The 22527-nt window shown below is 41.9% G+C and overlaps 1 protein-coding gene across 1 annotated transcript; it reads left to right on the top strand.

Annotated features, from left to right (window-relative positions):
* The first annotated feature begins 4744 nt into the window (after positions 1–4744).
* ISOC1 (isochorismatase domain containing 1) lies at positions 4745–21783 on the top strand. The gene is made up of 5 exons (XM_006262461.4): positions 4745–5045; positions 10210–10329; positions 10511–10714; positions 11042–11158; positions 20241–21783. The coding sequence occupies exons 1-5, from the start codon at positions 4767–4769 to the stop codon at positions 20385–20387; spliced, it is 867 nt and encodes a 288-aa protein (XP_006262523.1). The 5' UTR covers positions 4745–4766; the 3' UTR covers positions 20388–21783.
* The last annotated feature ends 744 nt before the right edge of the window (positions 21784–22527 follow it).

The following is a 22527-nucleotide window of genomic DNA, read 5'->3' as shown; positions in this document are numbered from 1 at the left end:
TTGCCCACAACATGCTGTAGCAGTTGACATTCTTAGTGATCACTCCTGGCTTGTCATGGACAAAGCTAGGAGAATCAGCAAAAGCAAAACTTGCCTGAGATAACTATAACTCCACCTAACTCAGCTGACAAGACCTCTACATTATCACTATTGGTAAAAGAGGTTGCATTCATGATGGTGCTTGGCTTGACTAAAATGGTGTTTCTGTATCATTTACTTGGTCCCTCCATGGCTAACTCCATTTCTAATATGCAGGGTTGACTGTTGCTAGGTCTCTGTAGTGTTTCTTGTCACCAGAGAGTGTGGTAGTCATGTTCAGTGCACAGTCTGGATTGCACTTTGCTTCCATGTTCACAGCCATAATTGTCAAAGCCAGCCCTAAAAAAGGCCCATGTCCATAACCCTGATGACTGTTTTGGCCTTCAGTCACTACTGATCACTCCAAGTAGGTCATTAAATAATTTCAAAATTGGCTGTTAATGTTGGTTTCAGTGCTGATGCTGTTAGCACAGGGGTGGGCAAAATATGGCCTGCAGGCTGGATGCGGCCCACCGGGCAATTCCATCCGGCTTGCAGGGCCCCTCCATCAGCCCCCTGTAAGCCCTGGCACTCTGCAAGCTGGCACCTCCATACAGGAGGTGTGGCTCTGGTTGCTAAGTCTGGCCTGACCTGCCCCAGCCCTGAGCCAGGGGGTGCCTGGCCACCCTTTGGCTGTTCCCAGTCTCCCTGCATGCGAGAATGGGAATGCAGGTACGGGCCCCAGCGGTCCAGGCCCAGGGACCTCCCACTGGAGGAAAGGGAGTGCAGGGACCTATGCTGTGCTGGCCCTGCATGCTGCTGGAGCACAGGAGTTGTGCGCTGTGGGGCTGGGTGCTAATAATGTTTTTTAAAATAGTGCATCAGAAAGTAAGATCAAGAACTAATAAAGCAACTGAAATTGCATATGACAAATAGGATTCACATAGAGTACAGAACTTGTCACCTTTTTATTTGGAAATCTGGAACCGGTTCAAGTTAGATAGTGACTAAGTCATAAAATCGTTCATTTTGTATGCTTCCACAGTAACAGCATTAAGTGACTTGCTATAGTCACAAAATAATTGGCAGAACAAGAAGCGTGGATGAGCTATTTTAAAATAAATCCTGGAGAACTGGCTGTTTGATGTTTTTATGGTTGGCAGGCAAGATGGAGTGGATGAATATACCTCACATGTACATGTACCTCACAGAACTCTGAGGTTCTTTAAAACTCATTCCATATTGCCTATTTCTGAAACCCATCTTGCACTTCTTGCACTAGTCCTCACTTTTTCCAGTTTAACTAGTGATTTCCCTTGTGGTATTGCAACAAATGCTCTATTGAAACCCAGACAGATTGGATTTACTGCAATTCCATTGTCTAGAAAGTCAGTTATCTTAACAAAGATAGCTATCAAGTTAAACTGGCATGGTCCATCTTTGGCAAACCTGTTGCAGATTTTTGTAAAACATGCTAAGAGGCAATAAACACAGGCAGAGACCGTGTATGTTTTGGAACTGTATTTTGATTCAATTGTAAGTTTCACTTTGCATAACTTCTTAGAGACTGTGAATCTCTCTTTGAATATCTGCTTCTCTAATGTGCAGAATTTAGAGTGCAAACTCATTAATTAGGCGTGCTTTAGTATTGGGTAAATGCAACAACTTAGCATTAGTGGAACTCCTTTGTGCTCAACTGTATTTTTAAATCAAACACTAGGTGTATTATCTGAAAATGTTGTAGTCAAAAGTTAGTTTTTGAGAATTGTCTTCCAGTGTCGCAATGACAGATTCCTAATACTCATGCATTTTAGACAGATAGAACAGGGTAAGGCTAGATTATGTCAGCTGGAAATTGATAGTGCTGCTGCACAGTTCTGTAGTACAAAGGCCACAGTCACTCTGGCAAGTTTGTTAATCAGTCTAACATTGCCTGTGGGAAACACATGAATGTAGGGATGAGAGATGAAGAAACAAAATACCCCACCTGCCGATCCAATTGTGGCCATAGGGCTTATCTGAGTAACTCTTGGAAACATGTTTAAAGTTAAAAAATCTATAGCAAGTATTTGCCTTAATAAAGGTCTTAACTATTATCTTCTAACATCTATAAAGACAGAACAAATGACTATCCCTAATTTAAATCAAAGTCAACCCTTAAACTGCAGAGCTCTTAGAACGCAGGCTACAGATGTCTTCACAGGATGTGGTTAAGGCCTTAAACATGCAGCAATTCCCTGGGAGTACATATAACAGATATGCAAAAGGCCTTTACACTGAGTGATACCACAGGGCTTCATAGTTTCATTTTCACTGTGTAATGATCAACTTCTCGACAGGCTACTAACTGGCAATCAGTTGCAAGCAGAAGGCAGGGCAGATGTGCCTATAGGTTGCTAGACTAACCCCCTGTGCTAACCCTGGCCTTGTGTACTGTATGTGATGCACAGGCTGGACTTGGTGCCTGGGGTTGGTCCAGGGTGCTTCATGCATCCCAAGTCCCCTGTGTACAGTGAGCCCTGGGGCCAGCATGAGCTGCATGTGGTGTGGGTAGGTAGACCAGTGGTATATACTACATGAGGGACTGGCATGGGGTGTGTACTTCCCTCAGTGGATGGGCTGGACCTGGCACTGCAGGCGCTATGAAGGGGAGTCAGTTCTGGTCTGGCCGGCAGTCTAGCTCAGCCACGTGATGAGTTTCGCACCCCTGTTGTAGACCAGGTGTGCTGAGCTGCAGGCCTGCCAGACAGATCTGGCCCAGGCACCTTGTCCCCTGTCTAAGTGGGTTCCTCATGTGCCATGAGGAGCCCTGTGGGTCCTGCCCTGGGTGCTAGATCTGGTGCACAGCGTGGGGATGTGTGGAGGTAGCACCCAGGGTCCTGATTCCAGCATGCAGGGCTGGGCAGGGGCAGGGGCACATTCAGGGAGGCTGCACTGGTGCACTTGCACACAATTAATTCCTGCTCCACCCAAAGTTTAAAACTAACTGCCTGACAGTGGCAGCAGCATTTCTATTCAGGCACCAGTGAGGGAGTCAACTAACTTGGTGGCTCATTAAAATCTACCTAATTACTTCCAAACTCTTCATTCCACAGTTTTAACCACCCTCTTTCCTTTTTAATGGTCTTGATGTTTCACTTGGCAAGTCAGCCTTTCTTCTGGTGTCTGTGAGCTGCTCCTCCTAATGTAGCTCCCACTTCACAGGAGCTGCAGAACTATTTTTAACTCCTTACAATCCAGTGATTATTTTTGCATCCATCTTCAACTGAATCAAAGAGCCCCAGGCCCCTGGCATATCAGGAAAGCTTCTCATTTCTTTTCACCTGAAGAAAAACATGTGCTGTGTCATATAGGCTGTTGCACCTCATTGTGTGTACCCCCCTTTTCACAAGGGAGGGATTGCTAACCTACAGTGCTGCTCCAAATTTTAGCCCAGCTGGCCAAGTGAGTGGCGTAGGGGCCAGTCCACAGGATCAAGACAAGGCACTGGGACCAAGATTGTGTTGCCCAGGTCTCAGCATGTAGGGGGTCTTGGGCCTATAGACTGGCCCCTATACCACTCATTTGGCCTGTGGGGCTAACAGCTGGAGCAGCACTGTCAGTCGGCATGGCCTCCACTCCAGGAAGACCTTGATTTGAGAATGATCTTTACTGGGGCTCATTGATGGGTTATAGACCAAGCAGCGGTGTTATAACCCAACCAAAGGAGACTGATATCTATATCCAGGGCCATCCCTGAGGGGAAGGGGGAATTGGGGCAATTGCCCCGGGCCCCGTAGAGCTGGCCTAGCTTTGGGTCTGGCTGCTCTGCCCTCACCACCCCTCCCCGACGCTGGGGCGCACACAAGCTGATTTGCCCCGGGCTCTGCACCCTTACCGTTGTCTCTGTCTATATCTGTATCTTCCTATGGAGAATCATAGAAAATGAGAGCTGGACGGGACCTCAGGAGGTCATCTAGTCCAACCCCCTGCTCAAAGCAGGACCATCCCCAGCTAGATCATCCCAGCCAAGATCTCTCTCTCTCTCTCTCTCTCTCTCGATATCTATCTATCTTGACCTATTGTTCTCTCTCTCAATCTTGTTCTACAGGTCTCGATCTGTTGTCTCTCTATCTATCTTAATAGCTCTGTTTTTCTCTGTTTCGATATCTCTCTCTCCATCCATAGGCGACTGGTAGGGGGTGCACATGCCAGTGTCCCCCCGCCCCCCGACAGCGATGCTGGCAGCAGGCCTGGTGCCCCAGGGCCGGCGCCGTCGGCGGCTTCTGCGGGTGCCCCCCCGATTCAGGAGGCACCAGTCACTCATGTATCCATCCCTCTTCGAGCTTGATCTGTTGATCTCTCTCCCCGACATCTATCTATCTATCTATCTATCTATCTATCTATCTATCTATCTATCTATCTATCTATCTATCTATCGATTTCTCTCTCTCCACCTCTCCCTTCATCAGTCTTTCTCTCAAGCTATCGATCTGAATCTCTCTGTTCTCTCACCCCTCTCAATCTTGGGCTATAGATCTCCCTTGTTAGCGATCTATCTGTTGATTTCTCTCCGCCGGTATCTGTCTAGCCATCTGCCTGTAGCTGTTTCTCTCTCACGGTATCCAGCTCGGCGTCTCTCTACGGACCCGAGTCCATGCGCACCCCCTCTCCCCCCGGTTGCCAGCGCGGCCCCGTGCACCGCCCCCGGGGGCGGGGTGGGGGCCGAGGGGGCGGGGCCCGGCAGGCAGGCGGGCGGCGGGCGGAAGATGGCGGCGGAGGGCCAGTGCCCGTGCCCGTGCCCGGCGGGGTCGGTGCCGGTGCTGTTCTGCTTCTCGGTGCTGGCGCGGCCGGCGGCGGTGCCGCGCGGGGCGGGCCACGAGCTGCTTATCCAGAAGTTCCTGAGCCTGTACGGGGACCACATCGACCCGCACCGCAAGTTCGTGCTGCAGCTCTTCGCCGACGACTGGGGCCAGTACGTGGACCTGCCCAAGGGCTTCGCCGTGGGCGAGCGCTGCAAGCTGCGCCTCGTGCCCCTGCAGAGCCAGGTGAGCCTGGGCCCCGCGGGCCCGCGCCGCCCCCAGCCCCGCCCAGCGCCTGCTGCCGCCCGGCGCGGAGCAAGCGACCCCGGCCCGGCGCGGTAAGAGGCGAGAGTCCCCTGTAAGAGTTGAACATCGTAACCTGACGGGTCACTTGGGCAGACGTGTTAATCAATGAGCTGGTTCAACTTGGTGTGAAACCTGCCCCAGGAGTCCCCCAGCACCCGCCTTGTGTCAGCACCTGTGAGAGGTGGCCCCTGGGTGCTGGCTGGAGAGGGGCGGCAGGGCTGAGGGTTTGGGAGGGTGGTAGGTCAGGGCTGAGGGTAGTCTAATGTAGACGTTAGAGCAGCGGTTCTCAACCCTTTTTTGTACCAGGACCCATCTGTGAACATGGATGGCTGGTCCCAACCCAGTGCCCCTCACTCCCAACCCCTGCCCCAAGCCCCAGCCCCCCAGTGTGTGGGGCAGGGGGAGCCCCAAGAAGCCCCTCGCAGGCCTGAACTCTGCCAGCGTGCCAGGGAAAAAAGCCACAGCTTCCCATGTTTTTCTTCTTTAAAGGAGAATCCATTTTAAAGTTTGTTGATCCATTTTTTAAGTTTGCTCATGACCCTTTCATATATTCTTGCAATCCATGGGTTGAGAAACGCTGGATTAGAGGGTGGTTTGGATAGGGATTATCCTGCCTTAGGCAGGGGTTGCACAAGGTGATCTGTGGAGCTCCCTTCTAGCCCCACTTCTCGGTGGCGGCAGGGCTTGGGCTGGCAGCTCGAAAGTCGGTGCTTGTTAGGCAGCTTCAAGGAGAAACATCGGAGCTGGTGCTGGGGGCATAAATTGCTGTCTTAAAAAAAATAAATTAAAAAAGTAGTCAGGCAACACATGGGGTAGCCCAAGTGTGCCCTCTGGTAGTGTCATGGCCACTGCCTTGCTCTTGAATTGTAGCAGTGAGCTCCCAAGCTGAGGGAAGCTTCAGTGCAGCGGCAAAAGGGATTAGGCAAAACCTAAATCCAGGAGGAAGCCACTCAGTAAGCTTGCTTTTTGTATTGAAAAAAGGCCCATTATTAAACTGGATAGTCTTAAGGCGCTTCCCAGAAGTGTGTGCATCTCACGGCCACCCTTGGATTCAAATCTCACGTTGAGTGAATCCTGTTTCCCTCAGATGTGGTACAGCATATTGAGAGACTAAACACTAGTCATTTGAAATAACAGGTGCTGGACATTTATTTAACAAGCACATGGTAGGATAAAGTGAGGGAGGGGGGCTTCATAGTTGGAAATAGTGAAGGTCACTGTTTAAAGAGCTTCTTGCCGTCTCAGTTTTCTGTCAGACTTTAGGTGTCTCCGAGCCTTGCATCAAGTCTCACACAGTAGGCTTCTTGTAACATGCAGGTCAGTAGGAGTGTGTGGCAGTCAACCACGAAATCAGCATGCCAGACAGGATTTCATACTAAACTATCTTTGTGTATGCTAGAAATCCCTGCTGGTCATGCTGTGGCAGTTGTGCTCAGAGCAAAATTGGCTTTTCTTTCCCCTTTCCCACCTCGGGGAGTTATTAAAAAAATAAAATGGGATGTTCTGAAACAAAAATATGGATTTTATGTTCAGAAGAATGTGCAGATTTCAGATGGAGTTAAAACACACGTGTGTGTGTGTGGGGGGGGCAGAAATTACAGATGAGTTAGAAATAGTGTAATAAATGAAAAGTTTATTCTTTGGAACATTGGTAGGTTATTTGTATCTTCAGAAAAGACTTGTTTGTAAACTAACTGTAAACAACTGATGGAGGATCAGTCCAAATAAACTATCCAGTCAGACTTTTTGAATCTAATAATGTTGTTTTATACACCAGAAATATTTTTTTCAGTATGTCTATTAGTCGTGTGTCAAAGATGCTCCCTGATACTGATCTTTCTTTAATTAGGCTGCCAAGGATGTGATTGGAACATGATTTGGGATAGTCATAACAAGATGAAAAGATAGTGCCTAAGAACAGCATTTACAGAAAAGGGCTGAAATTGTATTCATTCACAAATGTATATATGACCAGAGGAATTGTCATTTAACTAGCCATTCTTAGTGTCAAGTAAAGCAAAATTTTCCTGCAGAGTTGAGGGAGGGAAAACAGAGGAGTTCTGCTTAGTGAAAATGATCAGCTTAGACTTCCAGTCCAAACTGAGTCAAGGGCATAAAGAAGCAATGTAAGTAATGAAACAGAAGCTAGTATAGAGTTCAAATAAACTAAGGCTATATTAGTGACATAGATCATTTGTTTGTTTGTTTTCTTCTTCCATATGCAAATACCACTTTGCAAGAAATTCATGCAGGTGATACTCCAAGCCATGATCCTTGATTTGAATCCCTCTGCATGACTTGTCATAACTGCTGTTTTGACCTACAGGGGTTAGTATTGGGGTATCTGGTAACGCATCCTTAATAAACACAAAAGACATTTTATTCAGTTATAATCTAACACAAGCTTCCAATCATTTTCATAGCACAGACCACATTGCGATGCTACTGTTATCTCGTGGATTAACTATAATCCAATTATAGCCCTATGGCAAAAGCAATTGCTTGAATAAAAAAGTAAATAGGGCAGTATTCACTAGGTCTTAGTTGCCTCTTTCATGTAATTTAGCTGCTGATAATGAGGTTGAAACACCATTGTATGACTAGCCGGCTCTTCTTGAACCTGCAGCAAATGGGCTTAATGATTGTACAGATTGGAAACATCTAGTGTACCACTCTGCTGAAACTATATTGCTTTACATGCATCAATGCAAGTCAGTAGGATAGGTGGGCTACGTTCGGCGTTCAGCAAGATGTACCCTGTCAAATTCTTAATTGCTGTCCAACAGTCATGTAGAACAAGTTTCTATAGTAAATACTGCTGGTCTGGCTATTAAGCTAAAAATCTTCTATTTCCCACAACAAAAAAAATCACTTCTTTCCTGATGCCTAACAGTTTTTGAGCAATGTTTTGCCTTGGAGGGTGTGAGACAAAACATATGTACATGCTGAATGAACAAAAGTGATTCCTTTTCATGTCACTAAGGACACAATCAAGTTCATCCTCTGGAGAAAAATAACTTCCTTAACTTTGGGACCCTGTTAATTCAAGGCAGGGCATACAGGTCAAAAGGATTTGCTTGTTACAGTTGGCTGTGCCAGAGAGGTAGGCTTCCTGAAGGGGCATGTGGAAGAAAGGAGATGCTGATACTTTGGGGTAGACTACATTTTTAGGGTTTGGAGATGCATTTGAAGGGAAGGTTACCATGCTTGTTGTGGCTTTGGAAGTTTTGAGGATAGGAATTAAGTATGTGTCAGCATGAAGCTGGAGAGGATGTTTCATTTTATTATCACTTTTGTGTTATTTGTGTTAACTCTAATCATTATTATTATACTTGTATCCTGGATTTATAAACTTTTGGCTTAAAATTTATTAGCAACCATCTTCATCTTAGTTACCAAACTGACGTTTAAAATTTTGTCAAAGCTGGTAATTTCAGGTGCATTTTGGAAGGAATTCTCACTTTTGGTGCACATCTCAAGGTCAATCTGCTCCTGTATGGTTATAAGATTTTTGTGGGAAATACAACCAAGAAGATAGTATTTAACTGCTGGTAAAGAGTAACTGCAACATTGAGTAACTTCCAAGAAATTGTAATTTATTTTATTCAAATAAATATTTCAGCAGTAGAACATTTTTTTTTCCACTTTCTGAAGTGTGAACCCATCCTCATGTATGTGCTCCCACGCCTTGTTTATTGCCTACCATTCAAGTCCTGTGTTGAATACATTTTTCTAATACCCTCAAGTTATTCTAGAGTTCTTATTGTAATATACGAGTTCTTCACAGGCCATATTGGATTTACCTTCATATTTTACAAGAGAAAGATTGAGGTATGGAAACTGCCAACGCTAAGTTTGGACAACCTTTTCATTTGTGTACAGAATTTGATGTGCACAGACAGGGTTGCCAACTCTCTGTAAATTTATGAACACTCTAAAAATAACCAGGCTAAAAATGACTGTCCGCAAAGAAATTGTGCTGTCCGTAAATCTCAGGCTAGAAGCAACTCCACAGAATTGGCTCCATAAAAGTGCTGTAACTCATTGAAGCTCCAAGGTTGGAGAATGAGCTATATGCATGGTTAAAGCAGCAATGCCACCTGGTGTCCGAGCAGGAGTGCAGCACCCCAAAGGTATCTTTTCCCAGGGTTTCGTGGCAACCCCAACCTAACCCCTCCAGCTGTGTGCTGGTGCTGCTACTCCTAGTGCTGCCTCCCATCTGCCTATGCCACTGATGGGTGGCAGGTAGGCAAGCAGTGTCCTTCTTTGAGGCCATGTGCTTTGACAGGGGAATGGGTCTGATGAAAGTAAGCTTGTGGAAGGGAGAGCAGCGTGGTGCAGGGCGCACCCACCAGGACATGGGGGTGAGATGGAGACCCCTGAGGTGTGGGCAGCATGGTGTAAAATAATTACTGCAGTCAAGTAGAGTTATCAACCCAAAAACTTTTTTTTTTCTCCTCTCCAAACTTTTTTACTATAGTTTTGAACCGTGCCCTTGTCCAGGGTGTGGCAGAAGGGTTACCTTTACATTATATAAAACATGTACCGTAAAAATACATCTCAGTGAAAAGAAAGTTTGGTCCTCAGTAAAAAGTTTGCAGATTGTCTGTCTGTAAATAAAATTTATCTTGACTTGGCAAACCTGTGCCAGGACATGTCTAGACTGTCTTCAGACCACTCTTGCTAGTGCTTCAGTAAAGCCTAGTGAACCTGTTCCATGTACCCTGAATCTCAGAAGGATGTAATTTAATCTTTCTTAATGCAGTACTGGGCATGTGCTAAGAAACATTCCTAAGACAGAAACTTAGGGTATGGGGCCAGCACTGTACTAAGGATGGTTACATTACATTTTTTTTTCTAGGCTTTAAGTGTGACCAAAGCAGATATGCCATGTTTAGTTGGTTTGAATGCAATGCCCTAGGTTCTGATTTTTTTTTTCAGCGTATGTGACATTTTTGTTTAGCTTTTATATGCTTCAAGCATAGCATTAGCATAACTAATTTCCACACTTTACAAATTAGATGGGCAAGTGCTAAAAATGGTACATTTTACAGGTAACTGTTAACTAGACCTATAAAGTTTAAATACTGTATTTTGTTTTCAGATGACCACGCTGGGTACCTTGACACCCTCAAGCACTGTATTTTTCTGTTGTGATATGCAAGAAAGATTCAGACCTGCTATCAAATACTTTGGTGATATCATCAGCGTAGGACAACGATTGGTAGGTTTTCCACTCCAGCAGCTCCTCTCTAAAATAATTGTAAATTACTATCAGTATAGAGACTCCTCATGATTATGCTTTTAGTGGCTGGTGTTTTATAAAACCCAGTTTTTAAGTAAATGGTGTATATTATTGCTCAAAAATAATTTCTATGTTTTTTTTCTTTCTTTTTGCTTTGTAGCTCCAGGGTGCACGGGTTCTAGGGATTCCAGTTATTGTAACTGAGCAGTATCCCAAGGGCCTTGGAAGCACTGTTCAAGAAATTGATTTAACAGGAGCGAAACTTGTGCTCCCCAAAACAAAATTTTCGATGGTTTTGCCAGAAGTTGAAGCAGCATTAGTGGAGATCCCTGGAGTCCGCAGTGTTGTCTTGTTTGGAGTAGAAGTAGGTATTCTGTTACTATAGCATAATGAAACACTATTTTATGTTGATGTCTTGTGAAAAGTCATCATGTAAAGGATGAATTATTTAGGTTGGTGTCAGATTTTTAGAAGAGATAATCTGATGGTATGTTCAGTTAGACGCATATAGGTTGGTTTTGTGGGACAAGGTTCTGCAATCAGGTTGTATTTAAAACTCCCATTTAATTCCATTGTGGGTTCTCCTCCCCCCCCCCCCCCCCCAATGAAAAGGCTAAAGGATTAGACCCTAATTAATCTGTAATTCTAGGCAGTGTTGCTTACCTCTTATAATATTGCTGTTTTTTTCCAGACGCATGTATGCATCCAGCAAACAGCATTGGAGCTGATTGGCAGGGGTTTGGAAGTTCATATTGTAGCTGATGCCACCTCATCAAGAAGTATGATGGACAGAATGTTTGCTCTTGAGGTAATTTTCATGATTTAGATAAACATCTTTCTAAATCTTGTATCTGTGCGTTGTTCTGTTATTATTAAGGTTGCCAGCCATTGCAGCTAAGTATGCAGGCTAGCAGAAATAAAAGGTCAGAGTGATATAGTCATCCACAAGCTAACTAACCAAGCAGCTGGAGGACCTTACATGATGACCTGTGCCTATATGCAGAGCATGGAGTTGGGAAAATTTGGTAAAAATGAGAGTGTATCGAATAATATAGGTCATTCTCATTGCACAGTATTTAAGGTTTTTTTGTTTAAAAATGTTACAGAACCTCATATTAGAATTCGGAATGGTATTTTGCTCAAAATATTGCTAAATTTAAACTTCTTGTTATTGCTCCTTCACATTTGACACAGTTCCTTTTTAAGCTCCTTTTAGTATGCACAGAAAATTGAGTACAGCATAAACTAACCTTTTAGCTTTAAATCTCCAGAATCTTTACAAAATTACTTCATCATGACCAGGTAAATTCTTCTTAGCCTAGCTGAATGTTGCAAATAATGTCAAAGTGGCTATATATAAAGCAAGAACATTCAAAAGTGTAGTTTCATTACATATACAGCTTCATGGAAGTGAAGACGCATAGTTGCTTTGCATGTTTTTTTGTTAAAAAAACCAAGATGGGGAAAGAAAATAACAGGCACTAAACGTGATTTTTTTTTGCTCTGTATTTTAGCAGAATATCAAACTTTTAAAATGAATAATAATTGCATAATTTTATTCTGATTGCATAAGGTGAAAAAGTAGTTTAAGGTTTGACTAGAAATAGAAAGATTTAGGGGTAAGGAAAATCAGTGGTATAGATTAAAACACATTAACTTTGATTAAGTACAAACTTAATGTAATCTGCCACATAATGCACAAGGAGCATTGTAGACTCATTCCAAACTGGTGTACTATAGTAGTACTTGTGAGCGGCAGTCCCTCAATATGAGGATGACATTTTTCTAGTAAACAGGGATGTCGTTGGTGTGTCTGTAGGGGACTGAGAAGGCCAATTCAAGATCTGCATAGTCAACTGAAGATGTAGACAAATAGTTCTGGAAGCAAGGGGCAGATTCTGGTGATGTCTGGTCACATGTCTTTCTCTTTGTCTGTCTCATCTGTCTGCCTCCAAAGTGAGGCAAATTTGCTTGAAATGATAAATGTCTTTTGGGGATGATTCAGTGCTTTAATCTCCCAGATACTGATATTAATATTGGGTTTCTTCATATTGGCCTTCAAGGTGCCCTTGAATCTCTTCTATTATTCTAGAACAGTGGCCATCAGTGAGTTAGGAGTATAGGACCTGCTTTGGGAGCTGGCTGTCAGGCATTGTTAAATTGCCCTATCCAGTGGAACTGGTATATATAAACATGGCTTCAATGCTGATCATAGTTCCTTGAGTCAGAATGCTGGCACTTGCTCTTCTGTCCTTTCAGCTGACATGGAAGATTTTTCTGATGGCATTGCTGATGGTAATATTCCAAAGCTTTCAATTATTTCCAATATGTTGCCCAAGTTTCATACCTATACAACAGCATAGGGATGGCAAAGGCCTGGTAGATGATATTTGATTTGGGTCCTGGTGTCATGATTGTTGAAGACATGGTTTTGGAGATATCCAGAGGCAGCACTGACAGATTTTATCTGGTGTTTAATATAATCAAATGCTAGTTTTTGGGAAAGGTGACTACCCAGGTAGGGGAAATGGCAACATTCTCCAAGGATTTCCCTTTAATTGTAATATGTAGAAGAGTATCTGGATATTTAGGGGTGGACTAGTAAAGGATCTTGGTTTTTATTAAGTTAACAGTGAGTTCAAGAATTCCATATGCTTCACAGAAGCAATCAGGAGTGCCCTGGAGCTCTTCAGTTGAGTGGGAACACATGACATAATCATCAGCATATTGAAGATCATTAATGGAGGTGTTGATTGTCTTGGATTTGGAACACAACTGGTTGACATTAAAGAAGTTCGATCCATATGATACTGGATCCGACTCTAGATGCAATTTATCAGCAATGAAATGAGGAATAGCTGTGAAAAAAGTGTTGGTGCAATCAAGGTTCCTTGGGTGAATCTGATACCTTTATTAGACCAACCCAAATAGTTGGAAAATAATTATTAAGCAAGCTTTCGGGTTCAAAAACCCTTTGTCAGGCTAAGGAAGTTTCAGCAGTTGGTGCGTGCTCTTCCTGGATGGAATGAAAAGTAAAGAAGCTAGCGGCTGGGCTGGTATGCATACAAGACAGGTAGTCAGTGAAAATGTAGATTGAGGAGTCAATGGGTGAGAGACAAGCTGGGCGGGGGGGGGGGAGAGAGAGAGAGAGAGAGAAGGGGGATGAAAGTGGAGAGATACCTGGGGAGTCAGATGTCAGGCAGGTTATAGTGCATCATAAATCCAATGTCTATATTTAGTCCATGATTTTTAGTATCCAGGAGGTTGATGAAGTGGAGTTCGTAGGCTCGTCTCTGGGAAGTGTTTTGTAAGTTTCCTTTGAGGATCAGGACTCAGAGATTGGAGAGAGAGTGGTTTTCTTGTGAGAAATGTGCCCCCACCGGTAATTGGGTATTCCTGTCTTTGATAGATTTCCTGTGTGCGTTCATTCTGGTGCGCAGTTGTTGTTTGGGCTCTCCTACGTGTTTTCTATCAGGGCATTTGGTGCATTGGATGAGATGTATTACATTCCTGGAGGTGCAGCTGTAAGATCCTGGGATGCTGATGGCTCTTGTTGTGGGGTGTAGTAATAGTGGGGGTGGTGGAGGTGTGTTGGCAGGTTTTGCATTTCTTGTCATGGCACGGTCTGGATCCTTTTGGTGTGTTCTGGGCTTGGTGTAATCACACATCCTTGCTCGACTCCAATTCTAATAGTGAAGGGTCTGTTTCTGAGCCATTGTTTAGGTTGGTGGTTGCTTTCAGGTTGTCATGATGAAGTCTGATAATGGTAACAAATTTTGGCAGGCATCTAAGTCTCATCAGGATTTTCCATAGGATGTCCCTGTTGATTGAATTGAAGACCTTAGTCAAGTCAGTGAAGACCCTGTAAAGATTTCTATGTTACTTGCAGCACTTCCACAGCTGTTTAGCATCAAACATTGTTTCTATATGTTGTACCTCTCAGTGGCTTGAAAACCATATTGGGACTTGGGTAGACTCTTTTCAGCAATGAAGGCAAGCCTTGTGAGGAGAATGCAGGAGACTATTATTGAACTCCTGTCCATAGTGGAGAAAAATACCATGATAATTACTGCAATCTGTTCTTTCTCCTTTCTTGAATATGGTTACAATTCTGCTGTCTCTGAAGTTACTGAGAATCTGTTCATGTTTCCAGATTTTCTTAATAACAATATGTAGTTAGTGAGAGAAGTTTTTTTATTTTACTTACAAAGAGAAAAGTCTAAGAGAAAAAGGTGATTTTCTATGACAGGATTATTTCATATGGCCTAACTACTGCCTCCTACAACTTGTGTGGTTGTCTGTGATATTTAGCAACTTCAGCTTTAGTTATAGGTGGTGAGGAGCAAGCGTGCAAATTCTCTGACCTCAAAACAGACACTGGACTGAGATTCAAGAGAGTCTAACTGCTAGCTGTCACAAATTTTTTGTCTTCCCTTGGGAAGATCGCATAAGCTCATGTACTTCAGTTCATTTCACAGTACTTCTGTGAAATGGGTCCAATATAAAACCTTTTGTAGAAGTATGATAATGAATTCATTAGTAGTTGTGAGCCACGTATGTCATATGATGGTGAGGGCCACATAAGTACATAGCTCAGTGGTTCTCAGCCTTTTTAGACTCCAGGCACTTAATAACTTTTCTGAATTTAGCAGCACACATTTCAAAAAATAATTTAATTTGTTTTTTGAGTGGGGGAAAAATCATGGATCAATTCTTCTGTCGCAAAGAACTCAGACTGCTACAGGTCAGAAGATTTTTAACACTGTGGGTTCCTATTTGAAATCTCTGTGTTTACTTTGTAAATTGTGTGTAGGTGTTTGCACGCACAAGTACTAATATTGCAGGACGCCCTGCAGCACCCTCAAAAGGATTTCAAAGCACCCCAGGGTATTGTAGGACCCCCTACTGAGAATCACTGACTCGGGTAAACTTCTACTCTACTTCTTACCAGACTGCTGGATGTGAGTTTACTGATAGTGAGAGTTTTCTTCATGTTAGCTGCAGTACACTTGTAGGAATCCTTCTTTGCTTTGGTCACAAATTTACTGTCTGAACTTAATGCTTATTGTTGAAAGTATTTCAGCCCTGGTGGCCAAGGCTAAGTTGTTAATGCTCCCATTTGATAGTGTTACTTTTTATCATAGCTCATCTCAAAGAGTCAGTTCAGAGAGTCTTCTGTTGCTGGATTTTACTGCCACTACATCTGTTCCCAGTTGCTTCCAACAACATGGATGTAACCAGCTTACAGGGACTGCCTTCTAAAGGATGTTTCTTTTCAGTCCTTTTGTTCTTGACTTATTCAAAATATCACCAACATGCTAAAATCAACTCCTATGGCCTCTTGCAAGAAAGCGAGGGCCATATGTATTTTAAGCTTTGAGGAACATTATTCAACCAAGCAATGAGCAGAACCATTTTTGCTGCACCTGACATCTTTCATTCTTCCTGTAGATTTCTGTAACATTTCTGCGCCGTTAGGTGAGGGCAAAACTACAGCCTACATTTGTAATTCGTCTGCTCTGGACATCCTCCCTTTCACTAGAGATCTTCCCTTCCACTTGAATAAATGTATGAATAGCCAATCAGAGAGATCTTATAATTTTCATCTGCTGTTATCAACTCGCTGCATATTCCCATACATGTTGTTTTTACAATTTACTGCCTTTTCCTTCTCTACACAGCTTGCTCTTGATATCCTCCAGAATACTCTCCACAATTTAAAATATACAAAGAACTGCAGTGGCAGCTATCCTCTGGCTCTCTGCCAGAGATCAGTAACAACTGATTATCACCTACCAAGCACCATGATACAGACAAACTGTTTCAGGCCTTTTTAATCAACCTTGTGACCAAATTTTGAAGAGGAGAATTAATAGGGAATACAATCTGTGCCTTTCACTCAGGGGGAAAAAAAGTTCCCTCTGCATTATTCCCATCAGAGATGCAATTTCCTGATTTTATTTGCATCTTATAATTCAAGAAGAAACGATTCTCCATGTTTAGACAGGAGGCGCATTAGGAAACCTTTTCTGAAAATTACCTCAAGCCTACAAGAATATTACTGATTATCAGTATGTTGGTCACTACATTCATTTACAACCCTATTGTTTTATGTTCTTCATAGATTTCGTAGACATTAGGGCTGGAAGTGGCCTTGGAAGATCATCGAGTCCAGCCCCCTGGCCCAGGGGCAGGAAGTCAGTTGTGGTCATAGGTTCCCAGCAAGATAGAGGTCCAAATGTTTCTTAAAAGAGTCCAGAGTAGGTGCTTGCACCACCTCTGGAGGCAGTCTATTCCAGGCCTTAGGGGCTCAGACAGTAAAGAAATTTTTCCTTATGTCCAGCCTAAAACCTTTCTTGAGAGAGGTTCTTTATTATACTCGTCTGCTTGATAGACATGTCAGAGCAAATCTATTGTTCTACTGTGCCCTGTTTCTCAGGAAAAGAGGATCTTTTGTTTTAACAACAATAATAGCATTTTCTCTTCTTTACAGATGTAATATCAAGATTCCCCTCAGAAAAAAATAATCTTTACACCTTAAAGCATCTATTTCCATGCTCTAATTAGGAGAGAGGAGATTATACAGGGGCTAAAATAGCTAATTAGTTGCCCAGCTGACAACTATACTAGAAGCTTCCTGGTCAGCACGTGTAGCCTCAGGGAAATGTATATCATCTATAGATCAGGATGCATATGCACATATTGCTTCCTAGCACCAGGAGAAATTTTCTCCCTTGTATCATGGGTTTGGAAATTCTGTGTCTAAAAGCCTGCCTGGCTGCACTAAGTAAGGTACCTTGCACTAAATAAGGTACCTTGGGACTTTCAAAGCATGCTGTCCTACCATACATGCGCATGCACACACACACGGATTGTTTCACATTATTATTGTGATCATGACAAAAAATCTGCACTCTGCTTTTTAAGTGTTAATCCTCCTTTTGAGCAAAAGAAGAAACCCCTATTTTAAGGCCCTACTGCTTCTGCTGGCACACGTTGTCTTTGAGGGGTAGACATTGGTAACCAGTATGTTCCTTCCAACTTTTATACACTTTTTTTTTCTTTTTTGTACTATGCAAATCCATGTGAAGCTGCTATACTAGACATAGAGAGGAGGTGTGTTTCTGGATGTCCTACTTCCAGAGCAATGCAAGTCCTATGAGATAATGAGACCTAAGTGATGCATAACCCATATACTGACTTTCTTCTCAGGGTGAATTTTTCCTTTAAAGAACAGACTTTTAAAAATTTTCCAGGTAGCCATTCTGTAACAGAGCACTCTATCACTATTCTGCCTTAACAAGGGCATGATTGGCATGAGATCTACTCAGTGCCAAAAAAGTGACTGTTATTGCTTCGTCACTTGTAGTTTTTTAGGTTAGGTAGCAGTAATGTTTTTCCTTGCCAATGTATTGTACTTCACACTGGTATTTCTTAACAACATATTCTCTAATCGTAGAGTTATATAAAATTAGTTGTGGAAGTGACCTCAGGAGGTCATCTAGTCCAACTTCCTGCTCAGATCAGGACCATCCCCAACTATATCACCCCAACCAAGGTTTTGTCTAGTAGGATCTTAATAACCTCCAGGGATGGAGAATCCACAACATCTATGGGTAACCTGTTCTAGGGTTTTACTACCCCCCTAGTGAGAGAGTTTTTCCTAATATCCAACCTAAACATCCCTTGTTGCAACTTGAGACCATTCGTTGCTCCTTGTTCTGTCATCTGCCACCACTGAGAACAGTCTAGCTCCATCGTTTTTGGAGCCATCCTTCAGGTAGTTGAAGGCTGCTATTAAATCCCCTCCCAGTCTTCTCTCCTGCAGACTAAATAAGCTCAGTTCCCTCAGCCTCTCCTCAGAAGTTGTGTCACCCAGACCCCTAACCGTTTTCGTTGCCCTCTGCAGGACTCTCTCCAATTTGTCCACATCTTCTTTGTAGTGGGGACCCCAAAACTGAACACTACTCCAGATGTGGCTTCACCAGTGTTGAATAGAGGGAAATAATCACTTCCCTTGATCTGCTGGCAACGCTCCTAACGATGCAGCCCAGTATGCCATTAGCCTCATCTCCAAGAAGGCTAGAAAGTATCATTTGGAAAATTTTAACTTTAACCTCAAGGCAAGCGTTTGGTACTTAAATTCTACTACTTGTATCCATTTATATATGACCTAAGCAAATCTTATGCATGGCAGCTAAGATTTTTCTCCACTGAACTTTCCCAATGGAAGGAATTTCCCTAAATTTGTTGTATGCTATATCTATAATGATTAACTTTAAACTATTCATGACTTCATATGCTGTCAGAATGTTCTGTTTTGTTGCAAATTGAGAATATTATCTGCTGGAAATTATGCAGCTATTGTTAGCTTAGAGCAAACAGTATAGTTACTGTTTTACAGGATGTGTATTAATCATCAAATATGATACTTGCCTAAAAATAAGTTAGTTTTTTTCCCCCTATTACTTAATCCAGTAACCGAGGAATAAAAATCCGAGCTCTATCTAGAAGTTATGATATGTCTTCTTTACAACCCACAGTAAAACCAACACAGAGAAATACATATCCTTTTCATGCCTCCTCCCCCCCACTTCAGAACCCCTTGGTTATAATAATCTTCGTGTTTTGTACAGTTTGGTGGAGGATAAGGACATTAAAATAAGATTAAAGGTAGGGATATAAGATGTGATGTTAACTAAGTAGCAGCATAACTCTGCAGTGAAGGTTTAGCCAGGTAGAGAGGTGTGCATCTTTTCTCCTACATGCGGCAGAATAGCTTGCTGTACAGGCAACTGTTATAACTATCCAGAGTTTGCAAGCAGTATAAGATGAATTTTGTTTTGAGACAGACGAGGGCTGTCCAACGTTACTGTTACTAAGGGCCACACTCTGTGAAAGCCACTTGTCATCGGGGGAGCAACCCTTCCCCCCCCGCCCCATGGATCTTTCCCCTGCTGCCTGGGTGGCCACCCTTCCCTGTCCCTTGGTGCCTGCAACATGTGGCCATGGGAGAGGTGGCTGCAGGGGCCTGTTATCTATCTATTAACTACTCACAGGCTTCATATCAACTCCTTGCAGGCTACATGTGGTCCACAGGTCACCAGTTAGACAGCCCTGCGGCTAGACAAAGCACTGATTGTAATTGAGAATTACTTAAGATAAAAGAGTTTTTTTGATTTGAACAGTTTTAACTTTTATGTTGGGAATATTTTATAGTCTTTCAGAAAAGCTGTTTATTCATAGTTGTTACTTGGGCTGTAATGAAATATTTGCATCAACTTTGAATTGTTAACAAAAATTATTGCTGTCTGACTAGTACAACGGGTATTTGAAGTGACAAGTGAGGTCTGTAGAAGAGGTCTCCTCCCTGAGACTGCTTGTTCTAGAATACTGTGAAACGTTGGTCTATTGGATAATACATAACAACAAGCCCTGAAAAAAAAGCTGCTGTAGCAGCTAACCCACTGATTTTTTTAAAATATTACTTCCCACATAACACCATCCAATTTAAACTTTAAGAGGAAAATACATTAAGCCTTCCAAAACCCTGCAAAATAAGAATACCTTCATTTTATATATAAGGAAACTGATGTTCCTAGAGAAAGGCAAGTAAAGCTCACATAGAATATCTGAACAGGAGAAATAGCCCTTTTGCCTAACAGGCCTTCACTTTTAATCCAAGACAACCCTTTCCATAGTAAGCTATAACGAATTGGGCCAAGTACTTCCATTTTAGTTTTATTGGTAGCATTGCCAATGAGCACTAGAACTGAAACAGCTACGAGCTTATTATATAGCAGATATTTTTAAAGTATTATCTTATTCTGATGCTTCATGTTCCCATTCATACTTTAAATTTCTTTTTTTTCTCTTTTTTTCTCTTTCAGCGTCTTGCTCACACTGGAATTATAGTTACCACCAGTGAGGCTATATTGCTGCAGCTGGTAGCTGATAAAGAGCATCCAAAATTCAAAGAAATCCAAAATCTCATTAAGGCAAGTGCTCCTGAGTCAGGGCTCCTTTCCAAAGTTTAAAGAGGACCCACTGTAAAAGCAGAATATTGTCACTTTTAAGGAAGAAGTCAAGCTGTATGCATACGCACACGTTTTCTCACACAACTTTTGGCAGAAATGTTAAACTGAAAATTGACATATTTGTGCTTGCCTTAGCAAAATTTGTCTGGTTTTACTGTCCAGGTGCCAGTGTGTTCTGTTGAGTCAAAGATGTCAAAGGCTTTGGATATCATAGGATCCTTTTGTTGTCAGATTCTTATTTATTTTAAAATGCAAAACTCAACAGAGGTAGGTGCCTGTTCGTCTGTACTGTACTCACTGATTGTAACAATTCCAGAAAGTGCATATTTATGTGAAATCTCTTGATTGTGCACTTTGTAAAAAATGTACTGTGTTATTCTGTGTAATTTTTGTATTAATAGAAGAGAAAAATGTATAGGATAAATGTAATGTGAAATGCTTTAACATTCTACATAAAGTATACTATTTTAATAGAGGAGAATTTCAGAAGAATAAAATTAATAGATTTTATGTGTATAATGTATTTTAGAGTAAAAAATGTAAATGCTTTAGCTTATTCAGTAGGAAAGACATAAATGATGCAACAATAAAGGTTTGATTTTATTTTGGTGGTTGAAGTTAGATAGCATGGATTCTTGATTATTCTATACTTGATTACCAGCTTTATTTCAACTGAAAGTTCCTTTTGGGTCTTTTAAAATTACGTAAAAGTTCTGGTTGCCCCATTTAAAATTATTAAACAAAAATCTGTTTATGACTAGGATTAAAGGATTGGCATATAGTAATTTAAAACTAGTGACAGACTATTGGCAGTTTAAATTGCGTGCTGATTCCTGAGGGAATACAAAAATTTGGAATACTTCAGTTTCAGACACTGAAGGATAGCTAATTATTTCTAGACATGTCTTCAGATTTTTTTAAATCCTTGTATGGCCAGGTTTAATAAACTCCATCTGGTTTCTGCATTTGGCTGAGCAAGTCCTGAAAAAAAATCAACTTTTTCTGTGTTTGTGCAGACTTTTGCAGGACTGTTGTTGGATGGAGCTTAAATGGAATCTGGCCTAAAAGCATACTTTCAGAAAGGGCATCTGTAGCTTGTTGCTATATATTTTGTAGCTGGAATTAAACTTTAACACATGATTGTTCTTTTTGAAGGCACGTTCTTCATGTTCTAATGATTTAAAAATTGTTATATAGAGTTTACAATGAGAATGTTTGACTTTTTTTTTAAGCATTTTGAAAGTATCTAGTTGATAACACTGGTCTTTTTGGTATAAAAGTAATTAAGGCAAATGTAGTGGCTGAAATGAATTATTATCCCCAAAACATGGATCAAATAATTTGTTTCAGAAAATATAACTTTTATGTTGAAAGCAAATAAAATATTAACACTTTCTGTCTCTCTGTGCTTGTGTTTTTTATTGAAGGGCAAATTCTGAAAACTTAATTCAGCATAAACGTTATTCTAATTTGTGCAGCCTATGAATTTCCATGGACGTCAGGGGAATTTTGAGCATCAAAGGTGCATTATGTCCCAGTAATAACTTTTTTTTCTTATATTTTCATGATTGTTTATACTCTAAAGTTTAAGCAACAAACATGAATCTTGTAGTCAGGGCCCAGAAAAGAGAAGAGAAAAGGAAAGAATTGAAGGAACATTTGTCCCGTGTCCTGACCTACTTCTACCTTCTTTTCTGGTATATTAATCATGCTGCCTAGCAAAGTGAAGTCCACTTATATAAAGCAACAACTGTACACAAAAATCCTATAAATACCACAGTGAAATATGATTCTGTTCCTTGTTATTTATATGTATATATAAGTTGGGGGGGGGGGCAGGCTATGAAAATTTGTCAACAGTTTTCATGCATGTAGACTTTTTTTTTAAAGAGATGTTGTCAACTGTTGGAACACCATATTTTATTTGAAAAACAGGCATTTATATATGATTGCAGTTCTGGGGAATTCGTTAAGACACCAGTAAAACAGGGAGTTGACTTCCCGTAGGGCCACATGTATTTCCATCATCCCACACAGAGGTTTCACTGGAATTACAGTGCCAGAGCAAACCACCAAGGTCATAGAGTCTGAACAGTATCTCCTTTACTTCCAGCAAAGCTAAGATTTCCATGAGATTTGT

This window comes from Alligator mississippiensis, chromosome 3, assembly GCF_030867095.1.
Source record: "Alligator mississippiensis isolate rAllMis1 chromosome 3, rAllMis1, whole genome shotgun sequence".
Lineage (NCBI taxonomy): Eukaryota > Metazoa > Chordata > Crocodylia > Alligatoridae > Alligator > Alligator mississippiensis.
The sequence above is the reverse complement of the archived record's forward strand: the minus strand, read 5'-3'. Positions and strand labels throughout refer to the sequence as shown.